Source organism: Octopus bimaculoides, chromosome 18 (assembly GCF_046866305.1).
Source record: "Octopus bimaculoides isolate indiv1 chromosome 18, ASM4686630v1, whole genome shotgun sequence".
NCBI lineage: Eukaryota > Metazoa > Mollusca > Cephalopoda > Octopoda > Octopodidae > Octopus > Octopus bimaculoides.
In genome coordinates, this window is record NC_142945.1 from 38967297 (window position 1) to 38994034 (window position 26738).

The 26738-nt window shown below is 36.2% G+C and overlaps 1 protein-coding gene across 1 annotated transcript in view; it reads left to right on the forward strand.

Moving 5' to 3' along the window:
* The first annotated feature begins 6235 nt into the window (after window positions 1-6235).
* LOC106877445 (uracil phosphoribosyltransferase homolog) overlaps window positions 6236-26738 on the forward strand; it is a 34146-nt gene continuing 13643 nt past the window's right edge. Inside the window, exons 1-2 of the mRNA XM_014926346.3 lie at window positions 6236-6682; window positions 18557-18599. Of these exons, the coding sequence (XP_014781832.1) occupies window positions 6561-6682; window positions 18557-18599 (165 nt within the window). The 5' untranslated portion in view covers window positions 6236-6560. The remainder of the gene's footprint in view (window positions 6683-18556; window positions 18600-26738) is intronic.

The following is a 26738-nucleotide window of genomic DNA, read 5'->3' on the forward strand; positions in this document are numbered from 1 at the left end:
TAGATCCACACCTGGTGGAAAAATTGAAGTGCACCGTATATGAAAGAGGTGGATCTAGATATTAACCCACAATATTAACACACAACTACGCCTGCGCCTATATCTTGAAATTTAGGAAAAGAAATTATGTGATTGCGTGTCAGTATGTGTATGTTCGTACCCACAATTTACTTTTCTGTTTTGATTTTAAAAAAAATTTTATATTCTTTTTACATATAATTGTAATCTACACCACTTGAAAAATATATGTAGAAAATTTAATTAAAAAAATAAGATCTATTTTTCTGAAAGTTATGAAGAAACAAAGTTGTGGTGGCAGCACACTTTTGTAGGTATGTTGAATAGTTATGACTGGAATAACTCCAATCATAGGTTTGTTGGATCAGCATTGACCCAAGATTAAATAATGAAAACTGGGCGATGATAGGCCTCACCATTGTAATTATATCTTGGAGAACGTTCGCCCTTAACAGAGGAAAAACTACAAAGACAATTGTTTTTGCTTTGTTTTGTTTTTAGTCAGGACCACAGAATACCCCCCCCCCCGAAAAAAAAACTATTATGGTAATGGATCTCTCTGGATCACGGGAACATATATTCCAAGTTACCTCTTCTACAATAGAAATAACTGGAATTACTTAACACCAATAACACGGGGTAAAGGAATTTATCCTGGGCTTACATGCCAAGCTAAATGAAATCATGGTTGTGGCCTAGTGTTGGTGACATGTGAATGGCACCCATACTAATGACATATAAAAGGCACCCAGTACACTCAGTAGTGGTTGGTATTACGAAGGGCATCCAGCCATAGAAACCAAGCCAAAGTACAGCTCTCCAGCTTACCATCTCCAATCAAACCGTCTAACCCATGCCAGCATGGAAAACAGACACTAAGAAACTAATTCTTCAAATAGGTCACTCAACATCTCAAATGCCAAAACCGAATGGGAACCAAGTATGATCAATTTGTGGAACATTACTAAGTGCTGAGAGATTGCAGTTGTGCATACTATAATTTAAGCGGATCACTGGATATTCTAGCAATACTTTCACCCATAATTCACATGAGAAGTGAAATGGATATAATATTGGACTACCAGCTCAGAGATCTTAAGTTCAAATCTACTGGTGGGCATATTGTTGTGTCTTTTAGCCAGACATTTCTTTCTGTATACCTCAGAGTTCTTAAATGTAGCAGAATAGGTATTACATTATCTGGGAAGTATATTTCCTATCCAGGACAGATAATTTTTTATCTGCTTATCAGAAGGAAGTATTTTGGTTTTGTTTCATTTTTACTACACTCCATTTCCAAACCCCCACATTTACAGTAACCTGTAAAATGTGGATATAGAATCACATAAGAATCCTTATTTATTCTTACAAGTTTCAGTGATGGAAAAATTCCTTCAGTTTGATCAGGGAAATAAAAACCTTATTGGAAAAAGTAAAAGTGTACAAGTTAGTGAGACATTATGAAATTTGTAATTTTGACAAAGACACACTATTACAGTAGCAGAATCCATTTCTGTTGTCTCACTCACCCTATCTTACTTCTGCTGAACATTATTTTTCTACAATTCCTATCCCTATCCATATTCTTCCTTATCTTCTTTTAATCCTTAACTTGCTACAGTGTAAATTGAGAAGTTAACTATTGTTGCTTCATCCAGTTATCCTCAATGCCAAGTCAAGGTTATAGACACTGTCACTTCTTTTCAGAGTAAATAATGGTACCAAGCCACAAATTTGCCACAAAAGGGTCAAATCAAATGGTTTCAAGTCACTTTAAATTCAATGTACACTGGAGATCAATGAAAGAATTTTTGGCATACATTACATGGAAAAAAAAAAAAAAAAGAGGCACGGCTGTGTAGTAAGAAGCTTGCTTCCCAATTACATGGTTCCAGGTTCAGTCTCATTTCTACTATAGCCTCGGGCCAACCAAAGCCTTGTGAGTGGATTTGGTAGACAGAAACTGAAAGAAGCCTGTCATGTATATGTGTGTGTGTGTGTGTTTGTACCTCTGCCACTGTTTGACAACCTATGTTGGTGTATTTATATCCCTGTAACATAGTGGTTTGGCAAAAGAGACTAATAAAATACGTAATAGGCTTACAAAATTTAGTCCTGGGGTTTTGTTCAACTAAAGCCCATCGAGGTGGTGCCCCAGCATGGGTGCAGTCAAATGACTGAAACAAAAAAAAAAGAAAGAAAAAACTATTGCTTTGTTTTATCAATCATGCTCATGTATGAATAAACCATTTTTCAAGATAATTAAGTATTAATATTGACTTTCTAAAGCCTTAAAAAATCAGTTTTTAATAATCTACAGAACACTTAGATACTCCTTGTTACCATTTAAGAATCTTTGGTTTAGCAATTGTATTGGACCTAGTATGTAATTTATGTGGAGGCGTGTGGCTTAGTGTTTAAGGTGTTCAACTCATGTTTGTAAGATTGTGGTTTCAATTTCTGGACCGGGCAACGCATTGTGTTCTTGAGCAAAACACTACATTTCACATTGCTCCAATCCACTCAGCTTGTAAAAATGAGTAATCCTGCGACAGACCAGTGCCCTATCCAGGTGGGGGATATATGTGCCATGAAAATGGCTCTTATGAGTCAGTATGACTTAAGAAGATAACTTTGCCTTTTACCTTTAGTATATAACATATATTTTTCTTTTACGATCTACAAAGGTATAAAAGAGTCAATCTTGATAAAATACAACACTCAAGCAGGTGGATATGCCTAAACTACTTCAAAGTAATTATTTAGTGACTCTAACCATTCCTGAATGCACATGGTTCAGTGGTTAGAGCGTCGAGCTTACAATCGTGAGGTTGTGAGTTCGAATCCCGGACTGGGCTGTGTGTTGTGTTCTTGAGCAAGACACTTTATTTCACGTTGCTCCAGTTCACTCAGCTGTAGAAATGAGTTGCAACGTCGTAGGTGTCAAGCTGTATCGGCCTTTGCCTTTCCCTTGGATAACACTGGTGGCATGAAGAGGGGAGGTCGGTATGCATGGGCGACTGCTGGTCTTCCATAAACAACCTTGCCGCAATTGTGCCTGGAAGGGTAACTTTCTAGGTGCAATCCCATGATCAGCCATGACTGAAGGGGGTCTCAGAACCATTCCTGGCAATCCAATACCTTTCTTAGAATAAATAAACTACAACTTCAGTTTTTTAGTCAGTTGTTTCACATTATTTTCATGTAATTAATTACCTTGGTGAATAGTAGACGGGCAAACAAGATAGTTATAAGTTCAAATCCTGCCTGTCGGGTGTGACAGGACAAATACCAGTCATGTACTGGGGTTCCTTTAAATCAGTTTTTCTCTTCACAAAATTATCTTGTGACATCATATGGTTACACGGCAAGTTTGCTTCCCTACCACACGGTTTTGGATTCAGTCCCACAGTGTGGCACCTTGGGTAAGTGTCTTTTACTATAGTTCCATGCCAACCAAAGTCTTGTGAATGGATTTTGGTGGATGAAAATGGAAAGAAGCCTGTCATATATGAATGTGTGCATGTTATTGTCTACCTTGTCATTTTCATTGTAATCACACTGTGTATGTTCGCTTATCTATCCTTGTAATGTCCCCCGTGTTGGGCCCTGCGTCGCCAATAAAAGAAATTGTGTTATTGTTTACTTGTCTTGACATTTTTTAGTATTTGTGAGAGTCAGTCATGCAAGTGGTGTCTTTCGCTTTCCATTGTCCAAGGCATGTCTGGTCATGGGGAATTATTACCTTACTTTGAAACAGGAAGGGCATCTGGCAGTAGAAAATCTGGCCCAACAAATTATTCAATCCAATATGGAAAAATAAACGTCAAAATGATTTTACTTCAATATCTGGAACTTTGCATGTAGTTAAAGCCACTATTTTGAGAACCATTGAGATGAAAATTAACTCTATCAACAATGTTCTATGCTTTGGAAGAACATTTAAGTCTTTGATCTCAGCATTTGTAAATTTATTGGGACAGAGAAACAGAATTCCTAAGTATGTTGATCTAAATAATGGAAGAATAAATGTGCTGATGGTAATGACTAAGTGTTCTCGGCAAGCTCCATATAATTATTTTCTTCACCATACAGTGACCCATGCAAGTAGGGAAAAGTGGACACTAAAACGATGATGAGAGTTATGGACATTCAGTATACAGTTCCTCTGGAAATATTGAGTGAATAATTAGATGAATTTCAACTGTTACAAGTTGGTTGTTGGATGTATGGATATATGTTTATGATTGTAAAAGGATCTGGGAAGTGATATTGTCAAAACAAGAATCCCTAAACTTAAACATTGTTTGCACTGAAAAAACTTATAATATTCATGTGTTAAGAAGTGTCATCTTACTATGGTTAGGAAATTCCTGGCCATGTTCAGAATAACATCCAAGTTATAGGGTGGATATAGATTGTTTAACTAGGTAAACCAACACACTGCCTTGTTTTCAATGCTATGAAATCCTTTGATAACAGCAGTGCTTCAGTTCCATTGACCTAATCATGAAGTACTAATGGAGTTAATAGATAATAGCAAGATTACACTTGATAACCATTGGTAGTTTGCAGTTGGAGGGGTGAATTAATCTACATTTGGTATTTGGGGAATAGTGTGTGCATGTAGTCCCTAAAACTAGTGCAAAAGTGTGGTGAGATGCATGAAGATTAATTCATCTTGTGTTTATTGGACTGTATACAGAAAGACTGGGTTTTTCAGGGTGTTTTTTTTTGTGTGATATTGTCAGGACCTTGGCTTTTTTTCTGTAAATGTATTAACACAGGGATTACTTCAAGGATTTTCTAACATTATCCAAAGTGTTTTGAAAGGAATTGTAGGAGATGATATTTTTTAATAGGTTAGTTTTGAAATGTTCCAGATCTTTGATTTGAGGTGGGTGAACTTTCAGGTTTTAAATCTACCCACTGTTTTGTTTCCAGTACCATGAAATCCTTTGAAAACAGCAGTACTCCAGTTCCATTTACCTAATCATGTAGTACTTCAAATGCAGTTAATATATAATAGCAAGATTACACTTAATAACCTTTGACAATTTACAGTTGGATGCCCCCAGTAATTTTCATAAAATAAGGTTTTCCACCACATATGCTTGTTAACACTTTCCATTTCCTCAATGGAATGTATTATGCAGAGTTTCCTGGATGATATTCGCATATTCTTCTTGGAAGGAAAGGGGGAGGTTTCTTTATCTTCAACTATTTATTCTCAATTTGTAACAACTTCTTTAAGTAAAAATCTATCTACAGATCTGTAAGCTTACACTACCAAAACATGTCTATAGTTGTCACTGGCTTGCAAATAAAAAATTAAATTAAAAAAACGTACAGAATTCTCTCTGAAAGGAAATTAACTGGAGAAATTGTTTTTTAATGTCTTAAAGAATTATCTCCCTTCTTCTTTGTTGCTGAAAATCTCCACTAAATTTTTTCTTTTTATAACTTTAAAATAGAATTCGTTTTTGAGCACTCATATATATCGGCATAAGATATAAAAGTCACCGAGAAATAAAAGGGTATCGCTCTCAGTGTTAGAAATGCGACTACGACACTATTATTTGACCATTCACATATTGCTGTGTAAAGCAAACAAGTCACATTTCATCATTAAAAAAAATATTAAAATAGACACAGTGGATGATGTCCTAGATATACTTCGTATTAAAATTAGATAGAATGGCTTTGGCTGGAATACCTTTGGTCGTAAATCTGGTCGATTAGGATTGATACTCGTGGAAGTTATTTAACAACAATATACAACCACTTTACACGAGGAACGGTAATGGTTTAAATTAACCAGTCTCACAAGGTTTGAAAGGATAGCCGGTGTCACCAGTGTGTATTTAATAATTAACAGAACCTCACAACAGCCGTTTCTCTCTACTCGGAAACTTTTTTATTGTGTGTGAAATAACAATGTTTTAAATGATCGATTAAAAGTGAAGATGATATATCGAGAATTTGTGAATATCCAGGGTTCTTCCAGCTTTCGTTTTTTTTTGTTTTGCTTTTTTAAAAGTAATTAAGGATGGGTTTATGGAAAAGAGTGTTTTTATTTGACTTTTGTACGTGCGTATATATCGTATATTTATGTATATAATGTATTTTTTGTTACAGATGTTATATAACAATTAAATTGAGGAAAACTCGTGATAACCATTTAAAATACATGTGCTATATTCACTTTCGTGCACGTACAGAATAATTCGTTGTACGCAAAACCGGTTGTTTAGGATACGTGGCTATTTAAATTACATGGAAAGTAACTGAGTACGTAGACGAGACTAAGTGGAGTGAGATGGCGGGGGCGACGCTGAGAGAATGTATGAATGAAACAGTGTAAGAGGGAGTAAGAGAGTGATAGGTATCATCATCATAAGCACCAGCAGCAGTAGTCTATTCACATATCGCGCGCACCCCCGTCTTGCCACTAGAGTACAATCTCCGTCACTGTCTTCCCTTTCCCGTCGACGGGAAATTTGTCAAGACAGCGTCAGCGTCTTTATGGCAAGGGTGCTACTATGGAGCCAGACCTTATTCAAACTGCCCCCTGTATTGTAAAAGATGAAGAATACGGACCGCAACTAAAAGTTTTGAAAAATACTAACAATATCAAAGAACTGCAGACGTTTTTACGCGATAAGTAAGATTCTCTTTTTTCTTTTTTTAACCTTCTATCTTTGTAATTATACGGGAAGTAGCGAATTCTATTGTAAAATCTCAAGGCCAGTTTTTTTTATTTTTAATCTGTAGAGAATCGATGATAATATTAACTGTCTCGAATTGGATTTGAACTCAGAACCACGAGGATCGAAATTGTAAATGTTAAAACATTTAACTCTGCGCCGTACTATTTTTCTTTGTTTAAAATTAATTTCAAAATAATTCCTTTTGGAGTCGATAACTAAGTCGATTTCTTGCAAGGTTCCCGAAATAACCAGTTGAATCGAATCGAATCGAAGCGATGTGATATACATATATATATATATATAAAATATGAACGGTCTTCCAATGGGTGAAAACCCGATCAAGCGGGTTTAGAATGACGAACCCGTGAAAATGATTTCCCTAGTTTCAGCATTTAATCTGCCCCTCTTTTTATTTACATGTGTAAAACAAAAACTTTAGAATTCTTCAAAATTCACGCATGTGTTGAAGTATTTATTGGTTCTAAGCTTGATGGGGGTCGAAAGATTAAGCTTGTATCTTTAGATTAACTAAGATGGTATATACAACTACGAATATTTTAATTATAATGTTAGATCTCTTTATGCTTAAATTTTAGCGCCATTCAACCTTTTTATTTCGTATCATCCAGAAGCTGGTCTTTGTATATTTCCACCTCCATTTATCTGACTGCAATAACTGTTTTTGTTGCGGGTGGGGTCGTAAATTTTTGAATTTTATTTCATGCTGTGACATAATGTCGTAAAGGTGAAATTACGGAATTATAATTCAAGGTAAAAAAGAAAAATTGTACCCACACACACACTCTTCGATAAATACTTCCAGCTATGACCGTCACGTCGTATTGCCAAACCGTGTTGCTTACCAGAACTGAATTATATAATGTAGCCTTCATTTTTAAAGGTAATTACGATGTGATTTGAATGAAATGTGATTTATTTCTAGAAGATCGACAGACCCATGTGTGTGTATCAGACATTTCTTTGATAGCTTAATCACAACAATAGAAATCGTGTCCTTGTGATATTTTGAGAGTTACTTATCTGTGTGTGAACTCTGAAAATATAACGAGGAAGATATATTTCTTGTTTTGATGATTAAGCTATTAAAAGAATATCTAAATAAAAAAAAGTACCTATTGTTTTTGAAACATTTTGTTGTTTGTGTTTTACGTTTATAAAACTGTAAAGTTCATCTTCAACGCATACACCAACGTGTGTGTGTGTGTGTGAGTAATTTTATCCGCTTTAGTAGTTTAAGCCGGATTGTTTATATTTTCTTTTGCGATTTGATAAGAAGGAAGTTCGTTTCGTGTGAATCCAGTAGACTAGAACATCAAAATATAAGCTGATGGTGAAACAATTGTCGGTGTCTCCTGTTCAGTCAGAAATCTCAATTCTGTTAGTTTTGTTTGTTCTTTTCTTTTTTTTAGCCCCTGGACAATCGTGATCGAACAGTCCTTTTTCTTTTTGCTTTTTTGTGTGTATAAGAGACAATATGTTTATTCTTCAATTAAAACAATAAGTAGGTGTGATTAGAGGGAGATTTGGCTACTTGTTAGCGACCACGTTGGACAGCCAGTCTTTTATATTGCCTGTCTGAGACAAGTCGTTATGCTATCAGTTTATGATTGGTAGTTTTAGATGGAGTCATTAATACCAGGGGGGGGGGGTCTCTAAAATGCGTAACCAATTTAATTCCCCTCCTCCACCTCATTATGTTTGGCTTTAACTCTATTTTCTCCATTTTCCATCGCCCTCCTCGTTTCATACCGTTTTCATAAAACTGTTTCCTTTGTTGAAGGCAACTTACTAGCCTTTGTTAAAGAACGAAATGGGCGGAGGTAAAGAATACGTACACCACCCGTTTTCGGCGTAACAATCCTGACCCTAGACACCGGGTGTACGTATTCTTTACTTTTGCCACGAAATGTGTGCTGTTATCTTGTGTCTTCATTCATTGTTCATTTTGCAATTTAATTAAGACTTCCTCAGCTAACGTTCGTTTCTTCGATTTTTAAAAATTTTCATTTGATATATGCTACAATATTTCTCCCACTTAACATCGTAACTTTGATCCAAGAGGAAAATACTGTTCTTAAATTATATAAACTGCTTTTGAAGCGTAATTATAAACTGTTTACTTTTTGATTGGCAATGTTCGATGCTCTGTACATAGAAATGTATATTACACAATTGTACAGTACACGTGGCTGATCGACCTGGTAGAAATAGCAGCCAAATATCCACGCCCTACCATCGTAAAAAAAAAGGATGATATAGTCCTAAAATAATGACTAGATAGTACTGGACGTTTGGATTGACCTGGAACCAAATGCATATGGTGCTGTTTTGTGGATCACTTCATATTCTCTGACATGTCTCTTATTGCCGACATTAAAATTATTAAAGAATTATTCGTCTTTGTCGGAATGTAGTGTATGCATATTTAGGTTATATTTTGTCTTCCGTGTGTTACTTCTGCTTTTTTAATTATTTTTTTGCCTGAACAAAAACATTATTTTACCTTCAATTTGGTGGCTGAGATGAAATTACAGTTTTTAATACCTTATAATGTTTTAGCTAATGATAACATTGACAAAAATAAATGAATGAAAGTCATAAACTTTAAACTTTTTGTAGAAAGCTTTTTACTAATAATAATTCTTATCATTAAAACTGACTTGTTTGATCTTTGTTTATTCTGCCGATCACTATCAAATGCCGCTCGCTTCGTATTAACAGGTGGTCTCTCTTACGAACTCTGATAGTCATTCTTTTCTTAAGTATCCTCCTATGGCAGTTGTTTCGATACTACACTGGTTTATCAATAATCATAATTTTACTCGGTTCCATTTGCTATGCTCCAGCATAGCCACAGTCAGATGGCTGAAACAAGTAAAAGAATGTCTTTCTGGGGTACAGTGTCAAAAAACCTGAAGTTTATGAAATTGATGTATAATAGGACATTCTACTCCAAGATATTGGTTTTAAATGTTGGCACAAGGCCAGCAATTTCGAGGCACCTGGTAAATTGATTAAATCAGCCGCAGTGGTCAACTAGTACTTATTTTATTGACCCTAAAAAGACGAAAGGTCAAGTTGGACTCAATGTAAAAATGGACAAAATGCCAATGAGCATTTTGCCCATCAGAGCAACAATTCTGCCAGCTTGCTGCTTTTATGTATGACTGTCGCAACAAAAAGATTTCAACCTTTCCAAACATGTTTCATACTTTGTTATATACAAGAACTTCGTATAGCTGAATCATTGTGATACAGGAAAGTCAGCCAAGATCTCACTGGCTCAAATGCTGTCACCGGCACAAATTGTTTATCCAAGGTCAGAATGAGGAGTAGACCTATGATTGAGCATTCCGGTCATGATCATCACATCTTTATTCAGCCATAATGTATCTCAGACTGTATTTCCCACGTGTCCTTTTCTACAACAGTGGATTGTGATTTTAGAGAGATTTGGTTGGCTGCTATTTCTAGCAGGTCAAGCAACTGCATAGAGGCTCCCTCTTTGAGTTGCACTTATATTAGGTTGCAGTGCTAAGTTCAATATGTCATGCTTGTGACCAGAAGAAAAGTTTGATTTTTGATATTATCCAGAAGTTAGAGATGATCATCTTTTGACAAACTTATCAGCCATGGAAAGTCAAATAACCAACCTACTTCACTTAAGAAGTAAGGACTTCCTCACTTCCTTCTAAATGAATGTCAACAAGGTTAGTACAATTTATGTCATGTTGCATGCTTCAGGACTGGATGACTAATGCAGTCTTATGTGGTACTATCATCATTTAACATCCGTTTTCCATGCTGGCATGGGTTGGTTTGACAGGCTGGCTAGGTAGAAGACTGCACCTGTTTTGGCTGGATGTCCTTCCTAACACCAGCCACCTTACAGAGAGGACTAAGTCATACAGGAAATTAAGAGACAATGTGTATAATTTGAACAAAAGCTGTAAAACTACTGACCTATTAGGTTTACAATAGCTTCTTCCAGCTCTTTACCCTTCTACCTCCACTGCTTCCTTACATCGTTGTTATTCTGCTCCCAACTGCCTCTATCCTTTTATTCCATCTTCCCTTGTATTTTCTGCTCTTGTGACATAGCTGGCTTCATAAAATAACCCTTTTGTTTGGAAAGATAAACAAAAGTAGTTCCCAAAATTTCTAACACTGACAAATGCTTGTCACCAGATCATCAACATAGCCGATGATGTTTACTTGTTTATCAGTGCCAAATATATAAATCGTGACTACATCTGGCAATGACACTGAAGTGTTTGAGATATCAAATTAATTTTGGTACATTTTCTGAACTGAATATGGATACAATAAAAAAGAGAGAGAGAATATGTATTGTTGTCTGAAGGGCAGCAACAGATTTGTGGTCTTATAAATTCTTGGTGGATCAGCTTTTGGTTTGTGACAGATGATTGTGGTTCCACTGAACTAAATCAACAATGATCAGGAACTAATCACAGTTGATTTTTATAGAATTTGGGACCCTAAATCTGCATTTAACGCTTCTTTTGAGCTAACATTGCTCTAGAAGACCACCCTCCTATCTCTCTCACAGTGTTTCCCAACAAGCCAACACTTTGAACTGAATGATAAATGATCTCCTACAGTCTGAGAGGTGGTTGTTATTGATTTTGAAGATGATAGGTATTTGATTGGAATAAATGACTAGAGAGAAAGTTCTAGCAAAAAAGAATTACCTTCATATTGTTTGGTGGAAGCTCTTGGGTGAGTGCCATGTTGTGGATGAAGAGATGATGTTTCAAAATTTGATACATATCCAACAAGCAGAAAGGAGAGATGATTGTGTTTGTAATATGAAGATGTAATGAGATGTTACTGGAGGTACTCACAACAAAGGCAGACTGACAGACTTTAAAAGAGGTAGTTTGGTCTGTAGTGAAAAATGTTCTGTATCACAGATAAGATGCTTGTGGTTCAAAAGACTGCAAACATATGCAATTCTTGTTGGCTAGCTACCACCTTCTCTCAAACACTCTTGATTTACTTGTCTCTCTTCATCTTGTCACCAATATGTCTGACCACAATACCCATTCCTTTTTTTCCCCAGAACATCAGCACTCTAGAACTCTCTTCCTGCAGAAGCATTAGCAGCATCAGTCTTACTAGTCTTGAAGGGCTTTAAGCACTGCTGCTTTTTTCAGAACTGGAAAGTAAAAATTAAAGAAGGAAAGAAAAGGTGTTAAAATGGTTGGTGAATATGATAATATTAAGTAGTGAAGTGTTTTTAGTGTTACAGAGCAGCTGGTGCATTTAATAGAAGTGGTTCTAGTTGCAATGGGAGGAAAGGACTGTCATTGTTCTTTGCAGGCCCTTGAAATAGATATTCAATTTAAACAGCTGTAACTTGGTGCATATGTAGAGGGAATTCAAACAGTCAATGTTTTGGGGATGAAAAGTGAGGCCTAAGTAGAGATGGCATGCTAGTAGCTAGCTCTGATGAGCAGAGACTCTTGTAATAGCTTTGGAAAAGGCAAAGTGAGGAGACAGTATGTTTATGGACATAACTGTTGGTAAAAGGCTTTCTTTTGGATATGGTAGGAATTCTTTTTGTGATTAATAATGAATATCACTTTAGATGTAACGGCAGAATTCTACAATTGGAGTTCTTTGTGAAAACTGGCTGTTAAGAATATAGAGCTTTGTTATGATTATTATTACTATTAGTGGTGGCAAGCTGGCAGAATCATTAGTATGCTGGGTGAAATGCTTAGTGGTATTTCATGGCTTTATGTTCTGAGTTCAAATTCCACCAAGGTTGACTTTGCCCTTCATCCTTTCGGGATCAATAAAATAAGTACCAGCTGAATACTGGGATTCATGTAATCAACTATCCCCTCGAGGCTATAGTAAAAGACACTTGCCCAAAGTGCCATGCAGTGGGACTGAACCTAGGACTATGTGGTTGGGAAGCAAGCTTCTTACCATGCAGCCGTGCCTGTGCTTTTATTGTATTGTATTGTATAAGTATAATCAATTTATTGTACATAAATTCTAACAACAAAATCTTATATGGACCCCCAACTAAGAACCACTGATTTTGATGAGTTTAAATCATGCAGTTTACATTGTAAAATTAGACAAGGTCTCAGGAAGGTTGGTATCAAAAGAGTTAAATGAGACGAACATGTGTTGGACTTGGGTGAGATGGAGTTTACCTAAGATATTTTTGTACAAAACATTGTCAAAAGATTTACTAGCATAAACCATTTCATTATAGCTCTTATATAAGTGATATGAGACACAACCACCTATAATCTTATTTCGTCTGACATGGTGACTGTATAATAATGAGAGTACTGTTTCTTGTAAACTTCTACATCTGTGATTGCTATATCAAACTTAATTCTTGTATGCGTGACACTGGTCAAATACTATTGATTACAGAGTAAACAAGGTCAGTTATGCATTAAAACAGCTGGTTCATTAGATTGCTCCACCTGTGATGGTATAGCTAAATTTCTGTATACTGTGTCACTTTTGAACTGAAAATATAACGAGGTGGTCAAATAAATGTTAAGAAAACACTGATCATCTGCTAAATGTCTGTTACTTTTGGGGTTGTAACCCTTGAGATGAAAAATCACAAGCGATTAGAAACCTTCTCCAACATGACTTACCTTCTTTTAGAACCCTATTTTGACTGTCTACATCTTATTCCTCCCCTCCAAGATGGTGCTAATAAAAAAACAGATGTAAGTGTAAAACAATAAATGATGCAAGAGGGACAAAATCACCCATAGACTTATCTCTAAATACATTATCATTTAACGTCCATTTTCTGTGCTGGCATGTGTCAGATGGTTTGACAGGAGCTAGCAAGCCAGAGGACTACACCAGGCTTTACTGTCTGTTTTGGGATGGGTTTTATGGCTGGATGCCCTTCCAAATGCCAGCCACTTTACAGAGCGACCTGGGAGCTTTCTACGTTACTCTAGGTGCATGAGTAGGGAGCAGGGAGTTTACATGAATGCAAAGAGGGAGTGGGGAATGCAGTGACTGGTAAAACCTGGATATATAGAAGAGGTGGGGGGGGGGCAACAAAATAGCAATGATACAGTGGGGAGGGAGAGATAAGTATAGTGCATGAAAAAGAGGAAATGAGAAGAGATGTAGTTTGGTTGATTGGGGTAAGGTGTGTGGAAAAATTTTCTTGTTACATATGGGTAGATCTTCTCAAGAATCTCACATTGCCAGACATCTTGATCCATTGTCATCTTCTCCATGAGGCCCAACATCCTGAGATCAGTCTCACTACATCCCATGTCTTCCTGGGTCTCGCACTTTCACATCCTTTTTAAGTGGTCAGCACTTCTTTATACAGCCATCTTTATATGCATCACATATCTAAACCAATGTAGTCTTCTCTCTTGCATGCTTTATTTGATTCCTCTTATGTTCAACAAATTTGCACCTTTGTTGTACATGCACACTGCTGTTGCATATCCATCAGAGCATACTAGCTTCATATTCAGGGCCTATGTCTCACTACCATGGAGCGTAGCCATTCATACACAAGCATCATACAATCTGCCTTTCACTCTGCGTGAGAGTCTTTTTGTTGCCAACAGAGGTGATAGCTCTCTGAACTTCCTCCATCCTGTTCTTATTCTAGCAACAATACTTTCAGAACATGATTCGCCAAGAACCAGAAATTATGCTAGAGAGAGGTGGAGGTGGGTTAGATTTTGCATAAAATGAATGAAGCTTTTGTGTTCTCTTATCAGTATTTCCTATTAAAGCTTAGTTCTTCATGACCTTTTGCATTGAAAACTGATGGTTTTATCTGCTTTTTCTACCTTATCTTATCTATCTGCTCTTGACTTCTTTTTAAAGATCAGGTTGAGCGAAGCAGTTTATTATCATCATAATTTAATGTCTCTGTTCCATGCTGGCATGGGTTTGACAGTTTGATAAGATCTAGTGTATCTCAGGACTGTATCACATTCCAGTGTCTGCTTTGGTATGGTTTCCGTGACTGGATGCACTTCCTAATTCTAACCAATTTACAGCATGTACTGAGTGCTTTCTTTCATGCCACTGGCACAAGTGATGGTACCATCCAGCCATAGAAACCAAGCCGAATCAGTCTGGAACATAGTGCAGCTCTCCAGTTTGCCAGCTCTGGTCAAACCGTCCAACCCATGCCAGCATGGAAAGTGGATATTAAATGATGATGACGATGATTTTACATTGCAATTAGTAAACAATAGCAATACTGCTTACAGATATCCGACAGATTTATTTATGACATCTTAATCTAGTGTCATAAATGAAACCTCAAAGAGAGCAGTAACGCCAAATAAGAACTGACTTGGACTGTGAAAATCCATCCAAACCACATCAGTATGGGAAGCAATTGTAAAATGCTGATCATCATTTAGTTCTAATTAAATATTTAATGCTCACTACATTAAATATGCTAATTGTAACCTATTGGTTTTTTTTTTTTTCAACTGATTTGTTTTGTCAAACCTACACTGATAGTTGTCCATTTTGCTATTTTTCTTGGTTGTTATGTAGGCCCAAACTAAATATAAACTATTATTTTGTTTGTAAGTGGTTGTTCGCTACACATCTGTGACCATGAAAAAAAATAAATTGACAAAGTTTACTCAGCTTTATTTCTGTCATATATTAGATAAAATGTCATTGTCTTAATCAACACTTTGCTGCTTATCGGTTTAACATTGTTTCGTCTTTACTTAATTCTCACTCTCTTTTTCCTCAACTCTCTCTCTCTCAATCTCAATCTGTCTTTACTTTTCATAACTTTCCATTATATCCTATCCTAGTTTCCGTATTGAGTTGCTTGTTTAGTGGACTGTAACATATTTCATTTCTGTATGTTTAACCCTTTAGCATTTAAACCTGGCCATATCGCTCCAAATAGTCTCTACCTCTTTTATGTATCACATCATTGAAATCTGAAAGCTACATGATTAATTCAAAACAATGTGAATAAAAAAGCATTCCTGTTGACAGAGTAATCTGAATGCTAAAAGGTTAATACTACATTTCATTCAGTCTAATAAACAAAGTGTCTTCAGGTAATCCTACTCTTGCACATTTCTATAAACTGTGTTTGAGTTTTGAACCTGGGATTGAACACATGAAAGTCAATTCGTTTTTTTTTTTTTTTTTTGTGGGGGGGGGGGGGTTGTACGATTTACATCATCTGTTGAGATGAAACATTTTAAACTTTAATATATCCACTCTATTTTGATTTGTTTGATCTCAGATCATTCCTAGGTAGTTATTCCTGGGTATCTTTTATCTTTTACTTGTTTCAGTCATTAAATTGTGACCATGCTGGGGCACTGCTTTGAAGAATTTTAGTTGAACTAATCAACCCCAGTACTCCCCCCCCCCCCTAACTTTTTTATGTGCGGTACCTATTCTATCAGTCTCTTTTGCCATACTGCTAAGGGACATAAACACATCAACACTGGTTGTCAGGTGGTGGTGGGTGACAAATACAGATTTACACATATGCATGCACACAATCATCATCATCATTTAGTTTTTTGTTTACCATGCTAGCATGGATAAAACAGTTTGATTGGAACTAGTAAGCCAGGGAGCTGTACCAAGCTCCAGTCTGATTTTGGTTTGGCTTCTATGGCTGGATGCCCTTCCTGTCACTAACCACTCCAACAGTGTAGTGGGTGCCTTTTACGTATCACCAGCACTGTCCATGACTATGCTTTCACTTGGCCTGACAAGAAAAAGCAAACTACCAAAGGTCTCGATCATTTGTCATCGTCTCCATGCGACTTAACATCTAAAGATCATGCTTCACCACCTCGTCCCCATGTCTTCCTGGGTCTATCTCTTCCACAGGTTCTGTCCACAGTTAATGATTGGCATTTCCTTATGCAGCTGTCCTCATTCATACACATCTTATGACCATACCAGCACAGCCTTCTCTCTTGCACACCACATCTGATGCCTCTTATGCCCAATTTTTCTCTCAACATGCTTACACTCTACTATACATGCACACTGACATTGCACATCCAGTAAAGCATACTAGCTTCCTTTCTTTCAAGCCTTCACTTGTCATCTGCAGTCACAGCCCATGTTTTGCTGCTGTGTAACATGGCTGTCCACATACAGGCATCATACAATCTACCTTTTACTCAGAGGGAGAAACCCTTTATCAACAAAGCCTAAGACTCTAAAAAGGCGGCCCAAGGGTCAGATGCTGGTGGTGTTATACTGTGTAATAGAATCAGTCAACCACCCAACTACAACCATGGCCCCTCACAGATTTCTCTCTGTCTACTCTAATTTCATTCACATAGCTCTTGTCAAACAGGTTATGGTAGAGGAAAAACATTTGTAAAAATTTCTACTGTGTGGATTTGGACCAGGAAGGGATCTGTTAACCATACACACTTCATACCCGTCATTACTGATTTTATGGATTCCTATATCTCAAGTATTAGACCTATATCTCAAGTGATTGGCAATGAGTTTTATCTATTACTGATCTTGTAATTGATCTGTCATGTTGAAACCAGTCTATATCCTTTTTACAATCTCTAGATATTTAGATTAAGTAATCAGAATTAAGGTATGCAGCATTGAAGATAACCCCAGAGGTTTCCTTTCTAACTTTTCCCTCACAAATCTGGGAGTTCATGGGTGCTGGCCTAAGAATAAAATGTGATCTTTCTGCCTATGTTAAAAGGCACTGACACTTGACAGAAGGCAGAAATGATAATGTTGGGTAAAATACTTTTCCCCCCTTTGTCTAAATTAAAATGGTCATTTTCAGAGCAGTCATTAGTAGAATCAGTAGAGTACTAAACAAATTACCGTGTGGTAATTTTGAAATTTGTGTTTGAATCCCACTGAGCTTACCTTTCCCTGCAGGGTTGATACTAGTCAAGAATTATAGCAGAATTGTGACTATTCTCCCCTACCAAATTTGCTAGTACTTAGGTATTTTATTATTATGATAGTGAAATCATTAGCAGAGCACTTCATGAAACACTTTACTGTGTTTTTGATAGATTCCTTTATCTTTTCTCAGTTCCGATCCTGACAGCGTGAATTGTTCACCATCCAACCCACTTCAGGTTGCAATAAAAAATGTTTTTTAATTCTGTAAATTTTCTGAGGGTTAATTCACCTAATTGGTGATTGTGTGGTTGAGAAATTTGGTTCCCAATCACATGGTTTAGTGTTCAGTCTCATTATGTGGCACCTTGGGTAAGTGTCACAGCTCTAGCCTGACAAAAGCCTTGTTAGAAGATTTGGTTGACAGAAATTGAAAGAAGACCATCATGTGTGTGTGTGTGTGTTCCATTGTCTTGACATCATGTGAAAGTTGTAAATGAGTTTCATGTTTAGTCCTACTGCATAGTCTCTTGGACAAGCATCACAGCTGTAGCCTGACCAAAGCCTCGTTAGTGGATTTGGTAGATGGAAACTGAAAGAAGACCATCGCATGTGTGTGTGTGTGTGTGTGTGTGTGTCTCTTTGTTTCGACATCATATGAAAGTTGTAAATGAGTGTCACAATCATATAAGCAGTATATGACTGATATTAATTTCCAATATTCTGCATGAATATGTCTGGTCATGGGGAAATATTATCTTCCTTGGAAATAGATGAGGGTTGGTGACAGGAAGGGTATCTGTCCATAGAAAATGTACCTGAAATAAATTGTGTCCAATCCATACAAACATGGAAAAGTGGATACTAAATGATGATGATGAATGATATAAGAATCATAATTAATAATAATCTTTCCCTCTATCTAGGACGACAGCCAGAAGTGATTTTATATTCTATGCAGATAGATTGGTAAGTTAGCATGTTTTTAAACTTACTTTTGTTTTATTAGAACGAAACAACCATTCATAAGATTTTATACTTTGCTTTGGTGATATCAGAAATTACACTTTGATCTGGAGAAAAAAAAATCATATGGCATTTTAGATTCATAACATTTTGTTTCTTATGAATACTTCAGCTTATGTGTATATTGCCTAAGGTTAAAATTCTATAATAAATATGATATTTTATCTTGTATATCTTACTTGTTTCAATCATTGGACTGCAGCTATGCTAGGGCACAGTCTTAGAGGGTTTTGTCAAATAAATCAACCCCCATTATTTATTAAGTCTGGTACTTATTCTGTCAGTTTCTTTTGCCAAACTGCTAGGTTATAGAGGCATAAACAAACCAATACCAGTTGTCAAGTGGTGGTGGTGGTGGTGACAATGTCAGAAACTGTTGTTGTTTTTCTTACTTTTATAATTATTTCTGGTCAACTTGCCTGTCATCTTTGCTTTTCATCTTTATAGGGTCAATAAAATAAATCTTCAGTCAAGTATTGGAATTGGCTAAATCTAACCCCCCCCCCCAACCTCATCCCCACCTCCTCAAAAAAAAAAATTCAAGCTTTGTGCCTATCTTTTATCTTTTACTTGTTTTAGTCATTAGACTGCAGCCTTGAGGAATTTTTAGTTGAATGCCTCAACCCCAGTTCTTATTTTCTTTTTAAGCCTGATACTTATTATATTGAACTGCTAAGTGATGGAGACGTTAACCAATACCAGTTGTCAAATGGTAGAAGGGGTCAAACATAGGCATAAAGAGAGATAGAGAGACGCACACACACACACAATGGGCTTTTTTCAGTTTCTGTGTGCCAAATCCACTCACAAGGCTTTGTTTAACCTGAGGCGGTAGTGGAAGACACTTGCCCTAGGTGCCACGCAGTGGGACTGAACCCAGAACCATGCGGTTGGGAAGCAAGCTTATTACCACACAGACGTGCCTGCGTCTATACAAAGCATTAACCCGAAATCTGCTTAGGTCAGCTTTGCCTTCCATCATTTGAGGATTGATGTAATAGTGTTTCTGTCAAGTATGGAGTTTGATGCAATTGTCTTCCTTTCTCCCCAAATATCTGACCTTGTAACAAATTTACAAAACAATTATTATTCATTTGCACCAGAAAAAAATATTAATGGGTTAAACTTGCCCCACATCCTTTTTGGAGTTGATAAAATGCAGTATTGGGTCAAGTGATTGATGGTGTCTCTCACCTCAGTTTAAGCCTTGTACTCCTGTCACAAATCATTGTTATACAATCAATCATTCATCCATAAGTGATAGGAAAAAATAATAGGAAAATCATGAATTCTGTATTTTGTCTGTCTTGCAATTAAACATCACAAGATACCTTCTGTATTAAGTAGAGTTTTTTCCCCCCCAGACATAACAAGTCTGATCTCATATCTGCATTGCATCTAACAATAATGCATTGTTTGTTTTATTTTTTATTCATTATTATTGTTATATTATTACTGTCTGAGACAGAACACATGTTAACTAAACAATAAGAGAAATGAAAGCTACTGAAGACATTGAAGTACTGTGATAAAATTCCTTTATGGTCACTTGAGTATTCTGTGTACATGTGTCTATGTGTATGCATATATATATATATATATACACACACACACACACACACACACACACACACACACACACACACACACACACACAGGTGTAAACTTGTCCTACAGGAAAGAATTACTTGTAAACAATTTTTCATGAAATGTCTTGACTGAATATTCACAGGCATGGCTGTGTGGGTAGAAGCTTGCTTCCCAACCACATGGTTCCGGGTTCAGTCCCACTGTGTGGCACCTTGAGCAAGTATTTTCTACTATAGCCTTAGACCAACCAAAGTCTTGTGAGTGGATATGGTAAACAGAGACTGAAAGAAGCCTGTCATATATCTATGTATGACGGTCGATTTGTTCAACTAAAACACTTGAAGGCAGTGCTCCAGCATGGCTGCAGTCAAATGACTGAAACAAGTAAAAGAATATTTAATTTACATTCAAATTACGATGAACGTAAACAAACAAATGAAGTTTGCTTTTAGAAGCGTTGAGATGTCTTAGAAAGTTAAAGAAGTGATTTTAAGTTCTCAATCGCAGGATAAAGCTAATAATATAGCCTGAACAGGATAAGCTACCCCTATTTTGCGGCTACACTTTTTTCGGTAAAATAGGGGTAGTTTATCCTGTTCAGGCTATATTATTAGCTTTATCCTGCGTTTGAGAATTTAAAATGACTTCTTTAATTTACATTGTTTTTATACATACATGTTTTCATGTATGTGTATTATCATTTAATAACCTGGTAAACTTACTGCATGTCTTTTCATTACTTCCCCCTCTTGACTTTAGATCCTCTCCTCTCCTTTTTTATATTGCTTCTCTCTTCCTCTTCTCCTCATCCTATTTATCATTCTCCTCAAGTTTTCCTTCTTAAAGTATAGAACCTCAAAAAATATATATATATATATCTCCTCCACTGCTACATAAATTGTTTTACTTCAGCTGTGAGTGTAAATTGAACAAATATATGTATAGTGTTCTACTTACTGATACAATATAGGATGTTTATTTAATATCTTTTTCCATAACACCTATGGAATATCTTGTGTGATTCAAAAGGAATTTTATGAGAAAACGCAAGACAGCTAAAGCAAACACTCACAGGTGTTGGAATGGCCTTTTAATGTAGATTATTTATTCCAAAGTATGACAACAATCTGTAAAATCAACTGAAAAAAGATCACAATTTTTGACTTCTACTAAAATCATATATTAGTGTTAAATAGGTATTATATTTTACCTGTTATGGTGTTTGTGTGTGTGAAGGTACATGGCCTAATGGTTAGGGTGTTGCCCTGATATATTTACAACTAATGTATATATCTCATTGCTTGTAATTATGGACCACCATATGCATATAGTATAGAGATTTGTATCTGATGGCAGTTAATTCAATTAGCATGCTGGTTGTCGTATTTTTTATCATTAAAGAGTGATTATTTAGTTTAAAAGTTTATGGCAGAGAACATGAAAGTGATATTATTGCCATATACTTGTAGTTTTTAAAAAATTCTTCATTCTTCACACATTATAAGGGGTGAATGTGAAAAAGAGATTTATGGTTTACTGTACAAAAATTTAATTTAATGTCATAGGTTTTGCTGCAAACAACTGCAATCCGTCCAGGAAATCTAGAATTGCTTAGAGAAATATTAGGCAGAAAATGTCAAGCAGTAAACAATGTCTAAAGAGAAAGCAGACTATTTGGAACTAAAAGAGTTGACTAACTTGGTGTAAGACAAGAGATAGGAATATTTTGGATATTTTATAAGAACATTACATGTAAAATCACAAGCAAAGGAAATATCATAAGATAACACATACAGTTTGTTCAGTCTTGCAACATGTTTTAAATGCATGCTATCAGAGATTGTTTAAAAAGCACATTTTAGCCCTATATCAGAAAACTAGATTATCACTGATTCTCTTCTGATTAGGATGATACGATTGTGCAGTTTCATTGCTTTATAATGAAACTATAGCCGTTGTATGATTTTGTACTAAATTGAATTAGAATCCTGAATGAGACATCCATGTTTTTTTGACATTTGAGGTATGGAACCTGGATAAAATAGGAAATGAAACCATGTTAGAAACAGGACATGAAAGAAAAACATTTTACTGCAGTTTTGTGTTGTCTGATTGATGGAACTCAATGTTTTTTTATTAAAGAAGTTCCTCCTCTAGAGTTATTCAATGCCATTCTAAGGGCTGAGTGGATGGAAAAGTTATAGATGTATGGCTAAGTATGGAATAAATGGTCTAGAACCCTTTTAAAGAAATCTACAACCATTGAAACATTCATAGTGATGGAATGTGACCAAATGAGATTTACTTTTCAACATAGTCCTCCTTGTGGTCCATACACTTCCTCTGTGTTGCAGTGCTTGGATCCCATTAATGAAGAAGTTTTCATCATGTTAGTCAAAAAAGTCATCAATAGCAGATATGATGTCGTCATCACTGCGATACTGGTTCCCAGCCAAGTGTATATGTGTGTATGTATATATATATATATATATATATATATATATGTATTTACAAATGTATATATATATAAATGTTTCTAGGAGCTCAGCAATCCATAATAATACCTTTATTCCACCCCTTTATATATAAATGTATGTGCATGTGTTTCTGCGAATGAGTTTGTTTTTCCATATGTTCACAGAGAGTAAACAATTATTTCACTGATCGTTTCCTTGTCGTCTATCACAGACGCATGTTTAGGCTTCTTACCTCATTGTGTGGTCTTAGTTAACAAAACACTCATTCATATGGTGTTGGATGTTTCCAGTTCTCCATTTAAATATTTCGGGAATGTTTTGGGAGATTATTACCTTAATTGGGGCTGGAGGTGGTTGGTGACAGGAAGTGCATCAGCTATAGAAAATTACCTCAACATATCCTTACACAACCCAATGCAAGCATGAAAAAGTAGATGTTAAAACTATGATGATGAAGTCATGCATACCTAAATACTTCTATCACATCACATTGTTCAAGCAATGTCTTCAAGCTACATAGCTATCATCCCTCTTACCAAACTATTGGAAAAGCAACTCCTGGTCTGAAATGATTAAACTAATTTGTGGCAAGTGTTAATTACAAAGAACGGTTCTATTGTATTTTACAACAATTTTATACCATGTTATTTTCATCATCATTACCATCATCACCATTTAATGTCTATGTTCCATGCTGTCGTGGGGTTGGACAGTTTGACAAAGATCCAATGAGTCCAAAGACTTCATCATGCTCCAATGTCTTCTTTGGCATGGTGTTTATGGCTACATGTCCTTCCTAGTGACGGCCACTTTACAGTGTGTGCTGGCACTTCCAACGTCACCCTGTAGCTCACAATGCTGAGGTTGCTGCACACTTATTTGGGGTTCTTAATACTTTTTGTAATAAAAGCCTTCGAAATTATCAGTAAACAATGAAACAATAACTGTATGTTTCCAATATCAACAGTTATAAGGCTTTGTTGTCTGCAAGCAAAATACTGAAAGTAATCTAATGTGTAACCTGCACGAATATATTTTGGGTCACTTTCTGACAAGTTGAAATACTTTGTCAATTTAAAGAGGAAAATGTAATAAGTGCAGACAACTATATTTATGTTATGTATGTGGATGTCATTTGAATTGAAAACGTCAGAAAAATGTTCATGACACCTCTCTTTTCTTTTCTTGTTTTTCTTTCAATTTTCCCCACTAACTTCCTCTTTCATTTTCTGCCTGTTGACTCTTTCTCTAAAATAAAGGAGTAGAATAAGGAAAGAAAAGTGTGTGACGGACAGCCTTAAGGAAAGTAACTAGTTTGTAAGATCAAAGAAAACAATCCAAATATAAATAAGGCTCCCATGGAAAATAGGGGTGCCATTGGTGACCTTAATATGTGTCTAAGCTTGAATTTCTGTGTGTTGCGGGTAATCTTTCAGGCGACGTGTGTGTGTGTGTGTGTGTGTAGGTTATTTGTTGACATGACATGCATACTGGTCTGTGTTCATGGGTGGGTGTGAGCAGCAGACAGATGTACATAATACTGAATAAGTGAGTGTTTGTATATGGTGTAAGCTGTTAACATGGATATAGGTCTGTATTTGTATGTGGAATGCTATCTGTTCTCTTTCCCACTCTCTCTATTTCTCTCTTCATTTATTCTCTTTATTTTCCTCTAAGTTGCCCACTGAAAGACATAACTGCATGCACTTTCTGTCTCTATACTCTTTTCTTTGCAGCTTGACAACATACTGATGTAAATTTATTATAGATATATTACATGGATAACTGTTATAAACATTTCCCATTTGGCCAGCTGTTAGGATATATTTTTCAAGTAATTCAAGCTTGTTGTCATACTAGAATACGAAATACAGCATTTTTGTTATAGTAATGTGTTTAAATTTCATAAAAGATACTGCTTGTTGCAATGTTGTTGTAGCCATGTTTGTATGTATGAGTGGATAATTGGATCAGAATGTGTGTGTGTGTGTGTGTGTGTGTGTGTGCCTACCTGCCTGCCTGAGTTGGGTCAAGTTGAAGTTTTAGAAACCGCAGATTTATAAGCCTAATAGGCTTAAACTTACTCGAATGACTCATCACTTGCTTTGGGGAAAAATTCCCACTGAAGGCTTTCCTCGGTCACTGAACATCTTGAAAGCATTGTAGAGATTGTTTGATAACTTCCTGTTATATCTTTTCACGTTTGTTAATTAGGGAAACAAATAACTATTATCACCTCACAGTACTACAGTATCTAATTACATAGGTGGGGCAATGAGTGTCTACATGGTCACCAGACCTGCAAATAACAGCAACTTAAGTTTCAAATTTGGCACAAGACCAGCAATATCAGAGGAGTGGGTAGGTCAGTTACATTGACCCCAGCGCTCAACTGGTGCTTATTTTTTCAACCCCAGAAAGATGAAAGATAAAGTCAACCTGACTGGCATTTGAACTCAGAACGTAAAGACAGACAAAATGCTGCTAAGCATTTTGCCTGGCATGCTAATGATTCTGCCAGCTCACTACCTTCTTTACTATTAATATATTAATCTCTAAAATTTCTTTTAGAGTTTCAAGAAGTCCTTGGTAGTGTGTGTTTCAGTTTTGTTTGTTTGTGCATTAGCATGCACAAACCTGCCACATGTGTAACATGTTGATAACATGTGTAGGCAGAAAGTAAAAAAGGCAGCGAGCTGGCAGAATCGTTTGCACGCCGGGCGAAATGCTTATCGGTATTTCGTCTGCCGCTACGTTCTCAGTTCAAATTCCGCCGAGGTCGACTTTGCCTTTCATCCTTTCGGAGTCGATTAAATAAGTACCAGTTACGTACTGGGGTCGGTATAATCGACTTAATCCATTTGTCTATCCTTGTTTGTCCCCTCTGTATGTAACTCCTTATGGGCAGTAAAGAAATAAGAAAGTAAAATTTGTAGTTCATCCTATGAATTTTTATCAAGCTGTTTTAAAATTCTATTTTTTGATATTGTCATGAGTAAGACAGGTTTCCAAAACATTATTTCTCTATGTATGCCACCTTATTTCTGAGACACACCTACCCAATATCCTCTACAGGTAATCTCCTCAATGTATTTCATCCACCACACCTGTTTACATGAAACAGAACAGGAGGAAGAGCAATACTGAGGGTCCTCACAGATCTCTTTGATCACCTCTGACTGGTTGTGTGCATACACAATCTCATCATTATCAGTAGCAACAATATGCATAAGGTCATACACATGCATCCACATACACACACGCACGTACATATGTAGACTGTTTGCCATGAAAAATAAATGACTAGTAAATTAATAGCATTTTATTTAACACTATATTAATTGGACGATCTGCCAAGATTGCAGCGTTATGTATACAAACTGGTCTATCCAATTTACTTCCACCCTTAATATGAATATTGGGTTTATGAACAGTGTCTCCATCTTTAATTAGCCTAGCTAGAAACTAGTCCAGCTGATCTCTTTTTTTTCCTGTCCACAAAGATATTGAATTTAGAAACACGGTGTTTATGTCTGACAATACGTAGTGTTAGCTAAAAATCTATTGATCCTTTTTTTTTTAGTACATTGTTTCATCATCATCATCATCATCATCGTTTAATGTCCGCTTTCCATGCTAGCATGGGTTGGACGATTTGACTGAGGACTGGCGAACCAGATGGCTACACCAGGCTCCAATCTGATTTTGCAAAATTTCTACAGCTGGACGCCCTTCCTAATGCCAACCACTCCGAGAGTGTAGTGGGTGCTTATGCACTATAATTTCTTAATTGCACTAACTGCCAAGAGTGTGTATTATAAATACAAACTAAGTCAAGAAGCTTGGACAGTTAAAGAGGTTAGTCGGTCACTGGTGAAATCCAAACAGGATTGAAAATAAACTAGCTGCTTCATTTTTCTGTTTACAAGGATTGATTATATCTGTTTTATACATAGTGCCAGCTAAAAAAATCTGCAGATATATTGCAGGATGTCGTCTTTATTATTTAAGGTCT